The sequence below is a fragment of the Phyllopteryx taeniolatus genome, chromosome 14 (genome assembly GCF_024500385.1).
Source record: "Phyllopteryx taeniolatus isolate TA_2022b chromosome 14, UOR_Ptae_1.2, whole genome shotgun sequence".
NCBI classification, from domain to species: Eukaryota; Metazoa; Chordata; class Actinopteri; order Syngnathiformes; family Syngnathidae; genus Phyllopteryx; species Phyllopteryx taeniolatus.
The window spans coordinates 2,078,153-2,097,396 of NC_084515.1; the positions used below are offsets into that span (position 1 = coordinate 2,078,153).

A 19,244-nucleotide genomic window follows, 5' to 3' on the forward strand; every position below is an offset into this window, starting at 1 on the left:
GGAAGGAAGGAAGGAAGGAAGGAAGGAAGGAAGGAAGGAAGGAAGGAAGGAAGGAAGGAAGGAAGGAAGGAAGGAAAGAAGGATGGAACAAATGTTGGAAGGAAGGAATGTTGGAAAGTAAGATGGCTGGTAGGAAGGAAGGAAGGATTGAAGGAAGGACTAAGCATCCTAAATGCCTAATGTATGAATATTCATACTTAACAAGAATGAGACAGGTTATTTTTTGTATAATGTTTTATTTGGTGACGAATCCCAAGCCAAACAGACCATGATACATTGATGCATCACACTGTATCCAAGTGAATTCCCATTTTTTGTACAAACATAATCAAAAGCCTATTTTTAGTGGCGATTATTAGCATCTGATCATTTCAGACTAATCCTATTTGTCATCTGATCCATGCAAATATTGCTACAGACAGACAAACACACACGCGCACTCTTTGGCTTTGACGCTGATGTCTTGTGAATGTTAATAGTATGTCTCCTGCTCCACCCAGCCTGCAAGAAAAGAAACAGAGGAAGTGGCGGTGTGTCAAAACAAAAGCAAAAAAAAAACAAAGCTTTCATATCCTCTTTGGTATTCATGGATGCCGCTTTTTGTTTCTGCAAATGAATCAACTTGTAACTCTCCAGACGCGCCGATCAGCCGGCCGTGACACGCGCATTAACAGAGAAGATTAACTGTCACCATCAATTGCTATTGTGACCCCGTGCCGTCATCGGCTCCGCAAATTTTGATCCATTGTCGACCGTCTTCGTAACTCTTCATCGGGCACCGCTTAATTTCCTCTCTCGTTATTTTGCTCCTCGTGCTGTTGACAAGACTAATCTGTTTCCTGCGGCTGGGCCCGATTAGTACGTAAACACGGCCAGCAGGCAAGCGTCGGTCAACTCATTGAAGGATTTTAGTATTGTTTTTTTTTTTTTTATACCACAATAACAATTAGATCACATCAATGCAGGGTTTAGTTCTCTTTGTGGAGCTGAGATATTAAAGAGTTTTGTGTCTTATGGCAAGTCATCAAACTAAAAAGAAAAAATTAGCCTAAAATGGGCGCTTCAAACCGAAACAAATTCTCTCAGAGAAGTTCGTATTAGAAGGACCCCTGAAAATGTCCAAAACCATCTTAAAATTCTACCATCTAGTAAAATCTTCTTTCATAATTATTTATCTTTCGTTGTAAAATTCTTATATTTTAAAACTTTTACTTTTTTTTTTAAACTTACATAAATGTTTGCACTGGAGAAGTATGGGTTGTGTCCGAAATCAATCACTAGCTACTATATAGTGCACTATATAGTGGTTATGCCATTTTTGTAGTGCTGTCTGAATGCTTAGTGATCAAATTTAGTGCCCTATATAGAGCACTCAAAATTTCTCATAGCAAAAACTAGTGACCAACCAATGGTCACTCACTGAGACTTAATATACAATAATGCATTGTCTTCAGAGAAGAAGTCGAAGAATGGCAGGACTAGATGTGTCACAGAGCCAGTGAATTTTTTTACAGTACATTTTCATTAGGATGAAAACGCCCCTAAGGGTGGTGAGAACATAACCCCAAAACACCTGTTAGCTAGTTAACTACAGGAGTCTCTTGAGGTTAAACACATAATTCTATAAACAATTTTTGAGGAAAAAGTTGTAATTTTAAGAGAGTAAAGTTGTAATACTAAAATTACAAAGTTGTCATTTTATGACAATAAACCAGTTTTGATCTATTTTGCATTGAGTGCAGTTAACCATGACTCAAAAGGGCCTCGTAGATGATTATTTATGGTCTGAAAATTACTTGTCAGCAATGGCATCAGCCATCTCGTCCTTTTAGTCTTATTATTTTTGTAGTGCTGCAAATTGTATCATTTCCATTTTTTTCCCTTGCAAGTTGGATCGCCAGCATTTTCATTTTGTATTAATATTACCTCTATTATTGTCACTCGAGATTTATTATGAAGCCTATATTTTATTCATGAGGAGACCCTCAGCCAGCCCTACGCCAAGAACTAACGTGTCTGAGTGCTGAATAATCCTCTCAGCATGCAATGCTGTGGCCGCTGCAGCATTTAAACTGACTTACTATTTGTATTGTGCTTTAGATTCCAGACAACAGCACTTGCCGTGTTAGCTTGAGAATTCCAACTTGATTAAAAATTAAGTCCATGTTGGACCGATGTGGAGTGGAGTCACAGTTTCGTGTTCCGTACCGAACTTCATCGAACTTCGCCAATATGCTTGTCCACATGCAATAACGAAAACTAATTGTTTTCACTGTACCGTCACCCATCTAGTATATGAAATTCCAATTAAATTGCAATCAGACAATAAAATAAAGGAAAAGTTTGTTTGTGAAGGACAACTGAGATGGCATCAATTATCCTAAAATGGCTACTTCGAAACAAAAAGGCAGACTTTCTGTGTCTTCTTGGCTTACTGAGTTTTTTTTGTGAGTTTAACACAATAGCCAGGCATACCAAATTAGATGTTGCTTAGTGAAAAAAAAAAAAATCGTAAGGGGGACTTGGGGGTTGTTTTATGGCGAGTCATCAAACTTTTCTGTCACACTCTACCCACACCTAATGATGAAAACTAACATTCTTTGCAATTTAGCATCATCCCTGTGTCTATAATGAGGTTCAAATTTATTGGCAGTCAGACAAAATCTTTAGGAGGATTTTGTCTTTAAAGGACCCTGGAAATGGCCAAAAATGACCTTAAATGGCCTCTTCGAACTGAAATGGCAGAGTCCTGGTGTCTTCGTGCATGGCTCCTTGAGACTTTTTTGTGGGTCTACTTATGATAAACATTGCAATTAACTTTCATGTTCTTATGTGAGGCGGCACGGTGGCCGGCTGGTTAGAGCGTCAGCCTCACAGTTCTGAGGACCTGGGTTCAACCCCCGGTCCCGCCTGTGTGGAGTTTGCATGTTCTCCCCATGCCTGCGTGGGTTTTCTCCGGGCACTCCAGTTGCCTCCTACATCCCAAAAACATGCATTGATTGGAGACTCTAAATTGCCCGTAGGTGTGAATGTTAGTGCAAATGGTTGGTTGTTTGTTTGTATGTGCCCTGCGATTGGCTGGCAACCAGTTCAGGGTGTACCCCGCCTCCTGCCCGATGACAGCTGGGATAGGCTCCAGCACACCCGCGACCCTAGTGAGGAGAAGCGGCTCAGAAAATGGATGGATGGATGTTCTTATGTGACACTGGTTTTTGAGTATCATAGTAGCAATCAGACAAAAATCTTAAGGACAACTTTGTTTTCAAAGGATGCCTGAAACTATCAATCATGGCCCTAAAATTACCACTTCAAAATGGTAGACTTCCTGTGTCTTTTAGGGCATACGTTTTTGAGACTTTATTGTAGGTATTCACATGATAGACATTGCCATTAAAATTTGTGTTCCTCTAAGACAAGTTCATTTTTGAGGGACCTCAAGGAATGACCAAAACTACACTAATTTGGCCGCTTCAAACCAAAATGGCAGACGTCCTGTGTTTTTGGGGCATTGCTTCTTGAGAATTTTTTGTGGGTCTACTCATGATTGACACTGCTATTAAATTTCATGTTTTTATGTGAAACTGTTTTTGGAGTGTCAAAGTAGCAATCAAACAAAACCTCCTGGAAGTTTGTCATAGAAGGATGGCAACAAATGGCCAAAACGACTCTCAAATGGCTGCTTTAAACCAACATGTTTTTGGGCATGACTTCTTGAGACTTTTTTGTGGGTCTACTTATGATAAACATTGCTACTAAATTATTTGATCCTCTAAGACAAGTTTGTCTTTGAAGGACCCCCTGAAATTACCCTAAAATTGCTGCTTCAAAACAAAATGACAGACTTTCTGTGTGGTTTTAAGCATGGATTTTTGAGACTTTTTTGAAGCTCTTCTCCTGACAGACATGCCTACCAAATAAATAATCAAAAACAAAAATGAAGCAATTTCAAGAGGGCCTTCTGATAGCTTGCTAATATATCTTGCTACGCCAGTATGTTTATTTTCCGAGACGATTCTGATAAAAATCACATTGGTGACCCAGGACCAGAGCCGCTGTGAAGTCGCTCTCGTGGGAAAATTGGCACTCGCGGCTCTCGACACACGAGTCCAAAGCAATTTACTCTTCCGCTGGTTTATGAACAAGACAAAGAGGTCAGGAAAGCGTTTAATCTCGCTCACTCTCTCTAATAACCACGCTTACCTCCAGGGTTCCTCCGCAGAATTAATTTACGAATTTCGTCGTAGACAAAGATCAGAAGACTGTACGGGAAGGCGCAGAACCACCAGCCGATCCTGGGGAAGAGGATAACGAGGAAGACTGCTTCATTTACAGTCATCAATGACAGAATGATGGCTGTCAAAGGTAAATTCCTGGTTGGTTGGATGGATATTCAAACTGGTAGCCTACTTGAGCGGGTACATGCGCAGGGCCACGTCCATTCCGGGGCAGTAGGAGAGGAACGCGGCCAGGGCCGTCTCAATGAATAGGCCGAAGATCAGGATTCTGTTCCTGTGGACAAGAAAAGACAACACAACGTCAATAAATTTATTCGAATCCAACAAGAGTGCAGATCGCTGTCAAGGCTTGAACTTTGGTCAAAATGTCGAAGTGGCTTTTGAATTTCTTAAAGCTACGTACCCCTGTACAACATCCTGACTGGGTTGTTGAACCTGAGAATAGGCCTAAAATGGCTGCTTCAAACCAAAATGGCTGACTTCCTGTTCAATTTCAGCCATGGGTCCTTGAGACCCTTTCAGTGTCTTGTTATGATAGACATGCCCACCAAATTTCATGTTGACACGAGACACTGGGTTCAGGGGCTAATTTTGTTTCAAACTTTCCAGTGAACTCCATGTGAAATGACTGCTTCAAAACAAAATTACTGACTTCCTGTTGTATTTTAGGCATGGGTCTTTGAGACTATTTTGTGCATCCTGTTATGATCGACACGTCCACAAAAATTTGTGTCAATCAGTGAAACTGGTGTCGGGGCTAATTTTTCCACAACCCCAGTTCCAATGAAGTTGGGACATTGTATTAAACATAAATTAAAACATAATACAATGATTTGCAAATCATGTTCAACCAATATTTAATTGAATACACTAAAAAGACAAGATATTTAATGTCCAAACTGATAAATTTTATTGTTTTTAGCAAATAATCATTAACTTAAAATTTTATGGCTGCAACACGTTCCAAAAAAGCTGGGACAGGTGGCAAAAAAGACTAAGAAAGTTGAGGGATGGTCATCAAACACAAACATCCCACAGGTGAACAGGCTAATTGGGAACAGGTGGGTGCCATGATTGGGTATAAAAGGAGCTTCCCTGAATTGCTCAGTCATTCACAAGCAAAGATAGGACGAGGTTAACCTCTTTGTGAAGAAGTGTGTGAGAAAATAGTCGAACAGTTTAAGGTTGAGGTTGTTCCTCAATGTACAATAGCAAGGAATTTGGGGATTTCATCATCTACGGTGGCGGCACGGTGGACGATTGGTTAGAGCGTCAGCCTCACAGTTCTGAGGACCCTGGTTCAACCCCCGGCCCCACCTGTGTGGAGTTTGCATGTTCTCCCCGTGCCTGCGTGGGGTTTCTCCGGGCACTCCGGTTTCCTCCCACATCCCAAAAACATGCATTAATTGGAGACTCTAAATTGCCCGTAGGTGTGACTGTGAGTGCGAATGGTTGTTTGTTTGTATGTGCCCTGCGATTGGCTGGCAACCAGTTGAGGGTGTACCCCGCCTCCTGCCCGATGATAATTGGGATAGACTCCAGCACGCCCGCGACCCTAGTGAGGAGAAGCGGCTCAGAAAATGGATGGATGGATTGATCATCTACGGTCCATAACATCATCAAAAGGTTCAGAGAATCTGGAGAAATCACTGCATGTAAGCGGCAAGGATGAAAACCAATATTGAATGCCCGTGACCTTCGATGCCTCAGGCGGCACTGCAACAAAAACAGACATCAATGTGTAAAGGACATCACCACATGGGCTCAGGAACACTTCAGAAAACCAATGTCAGTAAATACAGTTCGGTGCTCCATCAGTAAGTGCAACTTGAAACTCTACTATGCAAAGCAAAAGCCATTTATCAACAACACCCAGAAACGCCGCCGGCTTCTCTGGGCCAGAGCTCACCTAAGATGGACTGAGCCAAAGTGGAAAAGTGTTATGTGGTCCGACGAGTCCACATTTCAAATTGTTTTTAGAAATTGTGGACGTCGTGTCCTCCGGGCCAAAGAGGAAAAGAACCATCCGGACTGTTATGGACGCAAAGTTCAAAAGGCAGCATCTGTGATGGTATGGGGCTGTGTTAGTGCCAATGGCATGGGTAACTTACACATCTGTGAAGGCACCATGAATGCTAAAAGGAATATACAGGTTTTGGAGAAACATATGCTGCCATCCAAGCAACTTCTTTTTCATGGACGCCCCTGCTTATTTCAGCAAGACAATGCCAAACCACATTCTGCATTAACGTGTTACAACAGCGTGGCTTCGTAGTAAAAGAGTGCGGGTACTAGACTGGCCTGCCTGCAGTCCAGACCTGTCTCCTATTGAAAATGTGTGGAGCATTATGAAGCGTAAAAAATACGACAACGGAGACCCCAGACTGTTGAACAGCTGAAGCTGTACATCAAGCAAGAATGGGAAAGAATTCCACCTACAGAGCTTCAACAATTAGTGTCCTCAGTTCCCAAACCTTTATTGAATGTTGTTAAAAGAAAAGGTGATATAACACAGTGGTAAACATGACCCTGTCCCAGCTTTTTTGGAACGTGTTGCAGCCATAAAATTCTATGTTCATGATTATTTGCTAAAAACAATCAAGTTCATCAGTTTGAACATTAAATATCTTGTCTTTGTAGTGTATTCAATTAAGTATAGGTTGAACATGATTTGCAAATCATTGTATTTTGTTTTTATTTATGTTTAACACAACGTCCCAACTTCATTGGAATTGGGGTTGTAACCTCCAGGGGGGTGCCACTGAGTGAGAAATACCTGATTCCAACCTAAATGGTCGTCATCTTGTTCACTTACAGACACGAGTGCTTGAGACTTTTTTGTGTAGACATCTCCACCCAATTTCATGTTGATTAGTGAGACTGATGTCGGGGCTTCCAAACAAAATAGCCAACTTCCTGTTCAATTCCATATTTTGTGTGATTTGTGAAACTGGTGTCTGAGGCAATTTTTTTTCTAACTTTCCAGGGAGTACGACTGAGTGCGAAATGACTGCTTTAAACCAAAATTGCCAACTTGTGTTGAAAACTGGCTATAGTTACCTGAGACTTTTTAAAACGTCCTGTTATGACAGACATGTCCACCTAATTACGCGTCGATCGGTGGAAGTATCATTTGAAACTAAATTAACAGACTTTAGTATGACTTTTGAGCTCACTTCATGCCCTGCTGGAATAGCGAGTTCCTCCTGGTCTTGCAGATGATAAGGTCGGCCCACTGCACCACCACGATGCTGGTGAAGAAAGACGTGTGGCACGTAAACTCCACGATCTTCCTTTGCTCGTATGTCTGCAGGGGGGCAGAGAGTGTCGTGAACGTTGTTGTATATACTGTATATACTTTGTGCGTGTGTGTGGGTGTTGCATGTGTGTGTGTGTGTGTGTGCGTGTGTGTGTGTGTGAGGGGTCCTCACCCACTGCTGCCCGTAAAAGTCCACTATGTCGTTGACCATGCGGTCGTCCCAGTTGATTCGGATCCCGAGCAGGGTGCTTGGCAGGAAGCCGTTCTCGGCTAAGATGACAAAGTAGGTGAAAAAGCCGCCGAGAGCCTGGATCATACCTGCCGACACGTAAACAGACATCATTGTTGTTGTTGTTTTTGGAGTATTAATTTATCATGATTTTATTTTATCCATCCATCCATCCATTTCCTTAACCGCTTATCCTCATTAGGGTCGCAGGTGTGCTGGAGCCTATCCCAGCTATCTTCGGGCGGGAGGCGGGGTACACCCTGAACTGGTCTCCAGGGCAGGGCACATAGAAACAACCAACCATTCACACTTACATTCACACCTACGGACAAGTTAGAGTCTTCAATTAACCTACCATGCATGTTTTTGGGATGTGGGAGGAAACCGGAGAAAACCCACGCAGGCACGGGGAGAACAAACTCCAGACTGGCGGGACCGGGATTTGAACCCTGGTCCTCAGAACTGTGAAGCAGATGTGCTAAGCAGTCGTCCACTATTCCACCGATTTTTATTTATTTCACTTTAATAATAAAGTATTTTATTATATTACTTAAATACAAAAAATAAGTATATAATGTATATATAATGTACATCCATCCATCCATTTACTGCCGCTTATCCGAGGTCGGGTCACCGGGGCAGCAGCTGAAGCAGGGAAGCCTCAACTTCCCTCTCCCAAGCCACTTCGTCCAGTTCTTCTGAGGGGATCCCGAGGCATTCCCAGGCCAGCGGGGAGACATGGTCTCTCCAGCGTGTCCTGGGTCGTCCCCGGGACACACCAGGGAGGCGTCTGGGGGGCGTCCGAACCAGATGGCCGAGCCACCTCATCTGGTGCGTCTCTAGCAGCGGTTCGACTCTGAGCCCGAGATTCTCACCCTATCGCTAAGGGAGAGCCCCGACACCCTGCAGAGGGAAATATTTCGGCCGCTTGTGTCCGTGATCTTGTTCTTTTGGTCACAACCCACAGCTCGTAGGAATGGGGGTAGGAATGTAGATCGACTGGTAAATTAAGAGCTTTACCTTTCAGCTCAGCTCCTCTTTTTATCACGACAGACCGATACAGAGTCCGCATTACTGCAGCTACTGCACCGATCCGCCTGTTGATCTCCCGCTGCATTCTTCCCTCACATGTGAACAAGACCTCAAGATACTTGAACTCCTCCACTTGGGACAGGATCTCATCCCCGACCTGAAGATGGTACTCCACCCTTTTCCAAATGAAGACCATGGTCTCAGATTTGGAGGTGCTGATTTTCACCCCAGCCGCTGCACACTTGGCTGCGAACCGCTCCAGTGAGAGCTGAAGATCACGGCTTGATGCAGCCATCAAAACCACATCATCTGCAAAAAGCCGGGACATAATACTGACGTCGCCAAACCAGACCTCCTCAACGCCTCGGCGCCGTCTAGAAACTCCGTCCATGAAGATAATAAACAGTATCGGTGACAAAGGGCAGCCTTGGCGGAGGCCAAACCTCACTGGAAACATATTCGACTTACTGACGGCAATGCGGACCAAACTCTGACACCAGAGGGCACCCTCCACAGGACTCCCCGAGGGACACAAAGCACATGGGCAAACTCCCATGCACCCTCGAGGACCCTGCCGAGGGTGTAGAGCTGGTCTAATGTTCCCCTTCTTAAAAAAGGGGACCATAACCCTGGCCTGCCAATCCACAGGCACTGTCCCTGATGCCCATGCGATGTTGCACAGGCGTGTCAACCAGGACAGCCGTATAACATGCAGACCCTTCAGGAACACCCCTCCAGGGCCTTGTCAACAAGGAGCTTTTTGACCACCTCGTTGACTTCAACCTCAGAGATAAAGATAATTAATCATGATTTTATTTTATTTGCGTTTAATAAAAAAGTAGTTTTTTAATTGTATTACTTAAATACAAAAATGTAGTATATAATGTATATACACTGTCCAAATGTAAAAAAAATTATCTAGATATTTGTTATGATTTTAAAAATAAAAATGTATTTTGCTGTTTGTTTTTTATTTATCTATGAGATTATATATTTTGTATAAAAAAACATTTTAAATTTTTTAAAACTAAAATGAAACAATTAGAAATATTAACAATATACTGTATACAAATGCATAATCAAAACATTCCAATAATCAAAAATGCTAAAATTATACAAAATTAAACAGACTTATAATTTGAAATGTGCAATTTACTTTTTCTTTTTACAAAAATCTTTGTATACTGGATATAATTTTTATTTTTTCATTTTAAAAAAGAAATCGTCCAAAAATAATTAGTTTTATAATTGTACAATTATAAGAATTGTACAACAGTTTCATAATTGTACAATTATTCAATCATCATCATCATATGATGATCCATCCATCCATCCATCCAATTTCCGTACCACTTATTCTCACTCGGGTCGCGAGTGTGCTGGAGGCTGTCCCAGCTATCTTTGGGCTAGAGGCGGGGTACACCCTGAACTGGTTGCCAGCCTTTGAACTCAGGTCCTCAGAACTGTTGAGGCAGATGTGCTAACAAGCCGTCCACCATGCCGCCTATTATTATTTTTATTATTATTATTATGTACTTGTATGTATATGTATGTAACAATATGTTTATGGCGTAGTTTGCAGTGGCGTACAACTGTTTCTATTAATTTGACCCTTGTAGGCAGTAAAAGCATAACAACTCTGAGGCAATGCAGTTGTAGACCAAAGTCATAAAATATCCAAACTGAGCATTATTGTCAATGTAAAAGGAGATTTTAGCGTTGGATTGTTCAGGTATACCAAATGAACAGAGCGTATCCTCCGCTTGTCAGCCAAATCAAAGTGTGCAATGATGCATTTTCATTTGGTAGACACAATTAACCAAAATGATTTGAGGGGGAAACCGCCGGCGCTGGAGTGGGCGCCAGCATCAGCCAGTGAGCGAGGGACCGCTAAACAGAAATTCTGTTCATTAAAAAAAAAAAAAAAGAGAGCGATAGAGAGAGATTCCAGAAAAAAGAGAGCGATAGAGAGAACGATTCCAGCGGCATCGCTCTGATGAAAAGCGGGGGAATAATTTAAATGAACAGAATGTAATCAACTGATTCCACTTAACCCATTTAGAATCCTCACAAAGTGTCGAAAATGGAACTTCATTTGTCAGCAGAGTGACTCGACAGTATACATAGAGTATTTCTTGAACCATATATAGAACGCTGCTGACTATTCTTGCTGCCTTTTTGCTCACATTATTATTATCACATTATTTGCATCAGACAATGTAGTGCTGTATACTTTTGCTGGTTTAATTTTAATGTAATTTAAATGTATGGTATTTATTGATTCAGTTATACTTACCACATACAATGCTGCTGACTATTCTTGCTGCGTTTTGTTCCCCTCTAGTACAATATTCATTTAGAACTGCAGAGTGTAGTTATTGATCAATATTGTTGACCCATACAATGCTGCTGACTATTCTTGCGGCCTTTTTGCTCACATTATCATCTGCATATATTGTATAATATAGTCTTGCTGGTTTTGTTCACAACTGCATATACAGTATGAATAGTATCTATTGAGCCATACATTTTTGTTCCATGCAATGCTGCTGACTATTCTTGCTGCCTTTTTGTTCATGTTCAAATTTTGTAGTACACTCTTACTGGTTTCATTGAGAACTACAGTGGAAGCAAAAAGTATGTGAACTGTTTGGAATTTTTCTTAGATTTTTGCATAAACTGGTCATAAAATGTATTTTGATCTTCATCTAAATCACAAGACCAAACAAACAGAGTCTGCTTGAACTAATACCAACTAATGCCTTTCTTCTTACATCTTCAGATGCACAGTATTAGAGTATATTCTTGCTGGTTTATTCACAAATTCATAGTATTCATTGATCCACATAAAGTCATCACATAGAATGCTGCTGACTATTCTTTTTTCCCCAAGGCTTTTTTAAAATTCTCTCCTATTTGGGAATCCATCACCGATCATTGTAATAAATTATCAGAGGTGATCTTAGGACGGCCGGAGGTAGCAACAAAAAGTCAATAACCAGTTTTAATTTCAAGTCGGGCTAACGTGACGGAACTTGTTGTTTAAAAGCCTCCCGGAGAGTCCACTTTTATTAATCTTCAGTGTTTTTACGTCGACAGACTTTAATGGCGCTCGGAGAGGATATTGTTTGGCGGTGTCGTTCGCGTAGCGTCACCCTGCACCTTCTCAATGTTGGCGGCAAGCTGTACGCTATCCAGTGGCGCCCTGTCATCTTTTGACCCATTTAAAAAAAGCCTGTGAAATGTCGCCAGCCTTTGATTTTGTCTCTCGTCCTGCACCATCCACTGTATATCAAGCCAGGAAAGAGATAAAAGACATCCATGGAGGGGAAAGGGAGGCTGCAACTGGGGGTACACATGACCAAGATTAAGTGGGATACAGTCGCATTCACTACGCTCAATTTGCTGTAAATGTCAAACGAGAAGATCAATTTCCTCATGTTTGATCGTTGAGTATTTTATTGATGGTGTGGCATTGATCCAGCGTCACTTTGACATAGGGTGACTGAGTTTTTCATGTTTCACAGGGCTTCACTTTCTACATATTTTGTTATGTTACAACTTTACTCCAAAATTGATTGATTTATTTTTTTACTCAAAATTGTACACGCAACACCCAAAAAGGAAATTAATGGGGATTAATAAGAATTTAGCCATTCTGATTCGATTAGCGATACGGATCCAATTAAATATTGACTAACATATCGATTCTCATTGGGGGAATGAAATAATACTAATGAGTTTAATATTTCAACTTTAGACAGTGGAATCAAAATACTCGGAACCAGTTCTCAAAAAGGGCCACTTTACCATCCCAATATTTTTAGGTTTTTTTCCCAAATGTATTACAAATAAAAGACAAAGAAATCCAAAATACTTTGACTGAATACTTGCCACAATGTATAATGTTTAATAATAAGCTTGGAACACCTCACCTTGGACAGTTTCACCCATTCCTTTTTTTGGACCCAATTTTTACAGTAATTTTTTCATGTTGTCATTCTTGGGTGTTGTGTGTAGGCTGTTCTTTGACCATGGAAATTTCATTCTAGATCTTCTGCCAAGACTTAGTGACCAAAAAAGCTTTAATGTGTATCTACTGTGACTAAAGTTGTGAATTAGAGTAGAATCTGTTTGGAGTGAAGGTGTAGACAGCTGCGTTAGCGTCTCGCAACTAGCCGCCACTGTGCCAAGCTAGCTAACATATGCTTGTCACCTGGTAGAATTTTGTCTCTGACTTTTTGTGAAAAAAAAAAACGCTTTATTGTGGATCTTGTGTGACTCTTGTCGTGAATTAGAGTTGAAACTGTTTGGAGCAAAGCTTCTTTCAGCTAGCTGCCAGCTTATTAACCAGTTAGCTTCCATATGCTTGGCACATTTTGTGAACAAACAAGCTTTTATGTTGCTCTTCTGTGACGGAGTGTTGTGAATTAAGAGTATCATTGTTTAGCGTAAATATGTAGACTTTTACGTTAGCATCTTGTACTGGCTGCTAGTTTCCCGACTGGTTCGTTGCCAGTATTGGATGTTTTAACATTGTATTGGAGTGGTTGATTTAGCTTTATGCTCCTGCATACATTTTATTAGACCTCATCAATGACAATAGAAAATTTCAAACCTTATCAAAGCACTGCTGAAATTATTGTGTTTATGTTATGATGGTGATTGATTGACAGCTGCCATTCATATGCACCTATCTGCCCGTAGGCCATGCTGATTAGTCGCTCGTTGACCAGCTTGTCCGTTTTTGGGTTCCTGGGCTGGCGCTTCATGATGTCGCTCTCTGCCATCTCATAGGCCAATGAGATGGCAGGAACCTGAAAGGGAGGAAACAGGGAGAGGAGTTATCCATCTTTTAAACAGAGGTGGACAGCATTATTATTATTTTTATTATTATTATTATAATCCATCCATCCATCCATTTTCTGAGCCACTTCTCCTCACTAGGGTCGCGCGCGTGCTGGAGCCTATCCCAGCTATCATCAGGAGGCGGGGGTACACCCTGGTTGCCAGCCAATCGCAGGGCATTATTATTATTATTATTATTATTATTAATGAGCTGTCCATTTTTTAAAAAAGTCAGATATGGTCCTTGAGCACAAAAGCTTGCCCACCCCTGCTCTTCAAGCATCTTGCAGGTTAAATAAGAAGGATTTTCAACTCAACTGGTGAGTCAATGAAGGAAGCGCCAGCTCCTTCAAGATGGAGAAGAAGAAAATATCACATCATTACAAGAAGCGCATGCTTGCCGAGTCAGGTGAGATGCTAATTAATGCTAAACTCTGCTTAATAATCAACAGAACTGACCAGGATGTTACTATATCACACACAAGACAGTGTTATGATTTCATGTTAATTAACGTGCAAGATCAATTTAACCCGATAATTTATCAAGACACACATTCAACCAACTAGGGTAACCAACTAAGGATGACACGCTGTGGCGACCCCTAACGGGACAAGCCGAAAGGAAAAGAAGAAGAAGAAGAAGGGTAACATAAACGCAGTTAAACGATAATGATCAACGTCCTTATTACAGACAAAAAGTTCAGCATTGCATGGCACAATGCATCCTGGGTAGCGAAGAGTGGCTAATCTATTGGTCGATCTCTTTTTCTTTCTCTTATAAACCTGTCCTGTTGGGCTGCTAGATCAAACAGAATGGCAAATCTGTACCCTTTTTATGCCAGAACAGTTTTCTGTGCAACAGTGGGGTTTTTTATATTGTGTGTGTGGTTCTTTGGACTGATGGATAGTTAATGCAAATTTCAGTTGGACAGATTGAGGTTTAAAAGGGGAGTGACAGAAAAGAAAAAGGAGAGGACACAGATAAATATAAACAAGAAAAGACAGGACACTATCTGTAAGAAAAGTAAACAAAACCAAGCATTATATGCATACTACAATGTCACGTTGGAGTCGAGTTTTGTATGGGACAGTAGTGTTGTCTGTGAGGGAGGAACAGGAAAATGAAGGATAGGACAGGACAGCCGGAGTATGGTGGGAGTGGCTATGTAAATTCTAAACAGCTGTAGTAACAGAGTGCAAGTGAGGTGACATCCCAAGAGGTTTGCCAGGCCATAAGCATTGTTTATTGCAATTATGGAGTGGCCCCACACCAAGCAGCTGAGTCCGCTGGGTGTGTGTCTGCGGACAAGTGAATTGACACAGTCCCGCATGCACAATAAACGTCTACACTAAGGAATCCAGGGCGGTCCCACAGCCCAACCGACGTGCCCCAAAACCGGCCACCCAGAGGAGAACGCAGAGACTGGCGCCACCCCGACCTCGATGTCAGAAAATGTTCACGTTTGCCAGATTTTTTTTCCTTGTTTGAGTGCAGGACACTACACTCCATAAGATAACTGGCAAGAATACAAGAATTTCGTTAGTCTGCCTCTGAGACAATGGTGGAATAGAGTCAAAATGTCAAATATCACTACTTTTATTCTGAAAGAAACAGAATGCATGGTTTTATATTGTAATGGCAGAGAGATTACAGATCATTTTTGGGAGATTTATTATTTTTTTTTCAATAAATGACTAATAGCTCAAATAATTAACTTAGCATTTAAAAAAACGAGTACAGTCCAATCAGTCCTTTCCTTGGCTTATTGCATATTTTTCTGCGAAATTCACTTGTCACTTTTTAACTGAGACGTTGGAACCGCAAAAGTAAGAATTCCTCAAACAATTTTGGGAAGAAAATACATCTTCGGTGTCCGGCAAAATATCAGCATTTCATCTGCCGTCACATAAGACAAACTCAAATGATTTACTCTGTCTGCTTTTGCTTATTCTCTGGCATTTTGCATATATTTTAGCAAAACTTACTTGGTACCTTTTAGCCGTCATGTTGGGACTGCTAAAGTCCAAATTCTACCAATATGTTTGGGGAAACAATGCCTTTCAATTAACACAGATTGCCAGTGTTTCAACTACCATTACCTGGGACAAATATCAACTCTGTTTTGACATTTCTTTGGCCTTTCGTATCATTTTTGGATGAACTTTTCGTTTAACCAGGATGTTGGAACCGCAAAAGTCGGAATTCAACCAATAGTTTTCAGGCAAAGAAGCGTTTGAAGTAACGTCAGATTTCTGCATTGATTGATATTGTTTCTGTTTTTGGTTATTCTTTGGCTTTTTGCATCTTTTTTCTGCAAAACGTATTTGACACATTTTAACTGATATGTTATGCTAAATTGGAAATCGAAACGAGCATCACATAAGACGAACACCAAAGGAACTAGTCGCTGTTTTTCTTTTTTTTCTTTTTGGTTTTTGTGGCGCAACTAATTTGACATTTTTGTATTGACATACTGAAAACAGCTCAAGTCAGAATAAGGCTAACACTGGACAGCCCCCCACCTCTGGAACACTCTCTCAACAAAAACCTGCTGTTTCAAATTATTCCCTGAGTTTTCAATAAACTCCTTAAGGACCATCTCTTCACCAAAGCTTACATTTAATATGAATACAGACACACACTCACTCATATATAGATTTTAATTACCTCCATGAGCAACTGTAAAGTGTCCTCGGGTCCCTATATAAAGTAAATCTAAGCTATTACAGTTTTTATTGTTATTATTTGATGACATTATGTGACGTAAAAAAATTCATGCTGATTGGCATCCATTTCTCTTTCTCAGTTGGGTTCTCCTGCTCTCAAAGTGAAGGGATGGCAGTTCAACCCTCTGCATTTCCTTGTCCGATAAGATGCAAGTTACCAAATATAACTTGCTCGCCTTACTTCTTGCAATTCGTGGAATATCTTTAGCGCCTCCAACTCTTCAAAGCCGACGTCCAGCTGTTTTGCAACGCCAGCGCTTCTCACCAACACGCTGACGTGTTACTTTGAAGGCAAGGTGTTATTTTTTTATTTTCTTGTTTTCTTTTTAATGCAAAACACAATTTAGCTGCTTCTCAAACTTCACTCCTGTCATGACGCGACTTTGATCTCAGGACAGCCAAACAAATATTAATCAACAAGAACAAAATGTCCTGCTGTGAGAAACAACAAGGTCACCTTTGACAAGCTACCATTTGATTATATGACAGCTGAGTTACTTTCATAATGTAATTATGCTAGTTACTGGCATTTCAAAGTACTGAGTTACGATACAATTATATTATCTCTGAATTGTAATTAGTTACTTTTTATATAATAACATAGATATGTCCACCAAACTGTGTGTTGATTGGTGAAACTGGTGTATGGGGTTAATTTTTTTCTAACATTCTAGTGAGTTTAACTGACTGCTTCAAACCAAAATGGTAGATTTCCTGTTCACTTCCGAGCATGGTTCCTTGAGACTTTTCCGTGCATCCTGTTATTAAATACATGTCCACCAAATTTTCTGTTCATCGGTGAAACTGCTGTCAGGGTTAATTTTTTTGTAACATTCAAGGGGGTTCGACTGAGTGCTGAATGGCTGCTTCAAACCAAAATGGCCAACTTTCTCTTCAATCCCAGGCATGGGTATTTGAGACTTGTTTGTGCATCCTGTTATGCTAAACATGTCTACCCAATGTCATGCTCCCAAGAGAAAAGCAGCTTTCCCCCCAAAATCGACCACGTTTTCCTTGGTTAATCCTCAAAATGAATACCAAACTTTGACATCATGCATAACAGAAGCATTTTTTTTTTTTTATACTGAATCCCTCCTTAATATAGAATGAAATATAGTTGTTCAGTCCACTTACATATTTACTTGTCCACATTTTCCATGACTTCTGATTTCAAATTCTATTTGTTGGCTACAATATAGAGGTACAATCTTTTTTCTTGAATGATATGACAGATGACATTCATATGGTTTTCACAGTCATAACGGCCATCTGAGAGAAACCATAACTACGATGTGGCCAATGACGGAACTTAGTTTGTCACTCATTGTCTCGTACAGTGGTACGCAATTATTTTAGACCAAGTACTATCTAAAAAAAACGCTTAGCTCTCCAAGTACTATCATTATGACCCACATTAAATGTTAAATTTAGCCGGGTAGTGCAGATACACTGGATCTAGTGGGACTTCACTGAAGCGATGCTAACTGTTGTCTCATTGTACTGATTGGAATATGAGCTGCCTGAAGGTAAAAAATAAATACAAACAAAATGCTGTCTGTCATCAGGACAGATTAGCGGCAAGCCCTGTGCCAACGTCCATTAGCGGCAGGGGGAACAAAGCGTGTGCTTGACACTCGGCGTTCACATTTAAAACATTTCACTCCCCCTCCATTGTGCTTCCCGTGTCAGCGTCGCCAGAGACTATCGGCACGCCGCTTGTCTGCAAGCCGTGAGCCGTCACCGGCAAAGAAAAGAGACACGGGAGGGAGGGAATCATAAAGACCTTGCTGGTGTTCATTAGTTTACATTTGATTCTGGCTCCTCGACGTTAAACTGTTTCATACTGCAAAAGCAAACATTTTACGTGTGACAAACAGATTGCAGGCATATACAGTATGTTGTCTTTTCCCTGGATATGTCAGCATGTATTACTGCTCTTGCTGTGACTTGGGTTTCTAATTAAGTCCTGTCTTCCTACGTCAGTCTAAACTGTACCGCCTGTCTTCGGCTCATCTTCCTGTAACAGTCAATCATTACAATGGCAATACAAATTGGTCGTTCAGTGGGTGGCTGTTTGTTATGTCTTCCAGCGAATTAATCGCTTTTTGGGGGGTCTCAACATTTTCTTGGTGAAAATGTTGTCACGTATGGAGAGGAGCTGGACCCAAGAGCAGGCGCAGGCAGATAGATAGTGATGAACAGTTTATTTAGGAAGGTAATTGAGGTGGTCCTGGGTGCGTTGGCAGGCAGCAACGCGCCATCAAGGCACCAAAAATGGGCCTGCAGGGCAGTACATGACAAATGTATTTATTTTAGTGGTCCTTTACACCATGCCCGGAAATTTATCTAGTTGTGCATCCTGGAAATTTTGAAAAAGTTAGACCCCATAATAGTTTCACCAATCAGCACTAAATTGAGTGATGTATCATGACAGAACGCACAAAAATAACATTGAGGACCCATGCCCAGAATTGAACAAGAAGTTGGCCATTCTGATATGAAGCAACCTCTACGCACTCAGTCACACCCTCTGGAAAGCTGGAAAAGAAAACAGCCCCGGACACCAGTTTCACCATTCAACACGAATTTGGTGGACATGTGTATCATAACTGGACACACACAAAAAGTCTCAAAGGTCCATGCCTGGAACTGTACAGGGAAACAGCCTTTTTGGTTTGAAGCCGCCATTTCGCACCAAGTTGGAAAAAAAACATCAGACGCCAAATTCAGTGGACATGCCTATCATACAGTAACATGACGCATATAAAACTCTCAAGGACTCATGCCAGGAATAGAACACCAAGTTGGCTGTTTATAGATTGACACAAAATTGGGTGGACATAAAAGACACACAAAAAAAATGCCCAGAATTAAACTGGAAGTTGGCCATTTTGTTTCGAAGTAGCTATATTGG

At 41.0% G+C, this 19,244-nt stretch overlaps 1 protein-coding gene across 4 annotated transcripts in view; it reads right to left on the minus strand.

The window, feature by feature from the left end:
* Positions 1-216: 216 nt before the first annotated feature.
* atp1a2a (ATPase Na+/K+ transporting subunit alpha 2a) overlaps positions 217-19,244 on the minus strand; it is a 76,722-nt gene continuing 57,694 nt past the window's right edge. For 3 of the 4 annotated variants that reach the window (XM_061796816.1, XM_061796815.1, XM_061796817.1), the window contains 6 exons: positions 13,449-13,572; positions 7,667-7,812; positions 7,412-7,542; positions 4,408-4,509; positions 4,201-4,292; positions 217-501 (listed from right to left, as the gene is read on the minus strand). In XM_061796816.1, the coding sequence (XP_061652800.1) occupies positions 473-501; positions 4,201-4,292; positions 4,408-4,509; positions 7,412-7,542; positions 7,667-7,812; positions 13,449-13,572 (624 nt within the window). In that variant the 3' untranslated portion in view covers positions 217-472. Of the gene's footprint in view, positions 502-4,200; positions 4,293-4,407; positions 4,510-7,411; positions 7,543-7,666; positions 7,813-8,078; positions 8,186-8,332; positions 8,627-8,743; positions 9,011-13,448; positions 13,573-19,244 lie in introns of those variants that run through there. The other variant, XM_061796818.1, reaches the window with a different exon arrangement.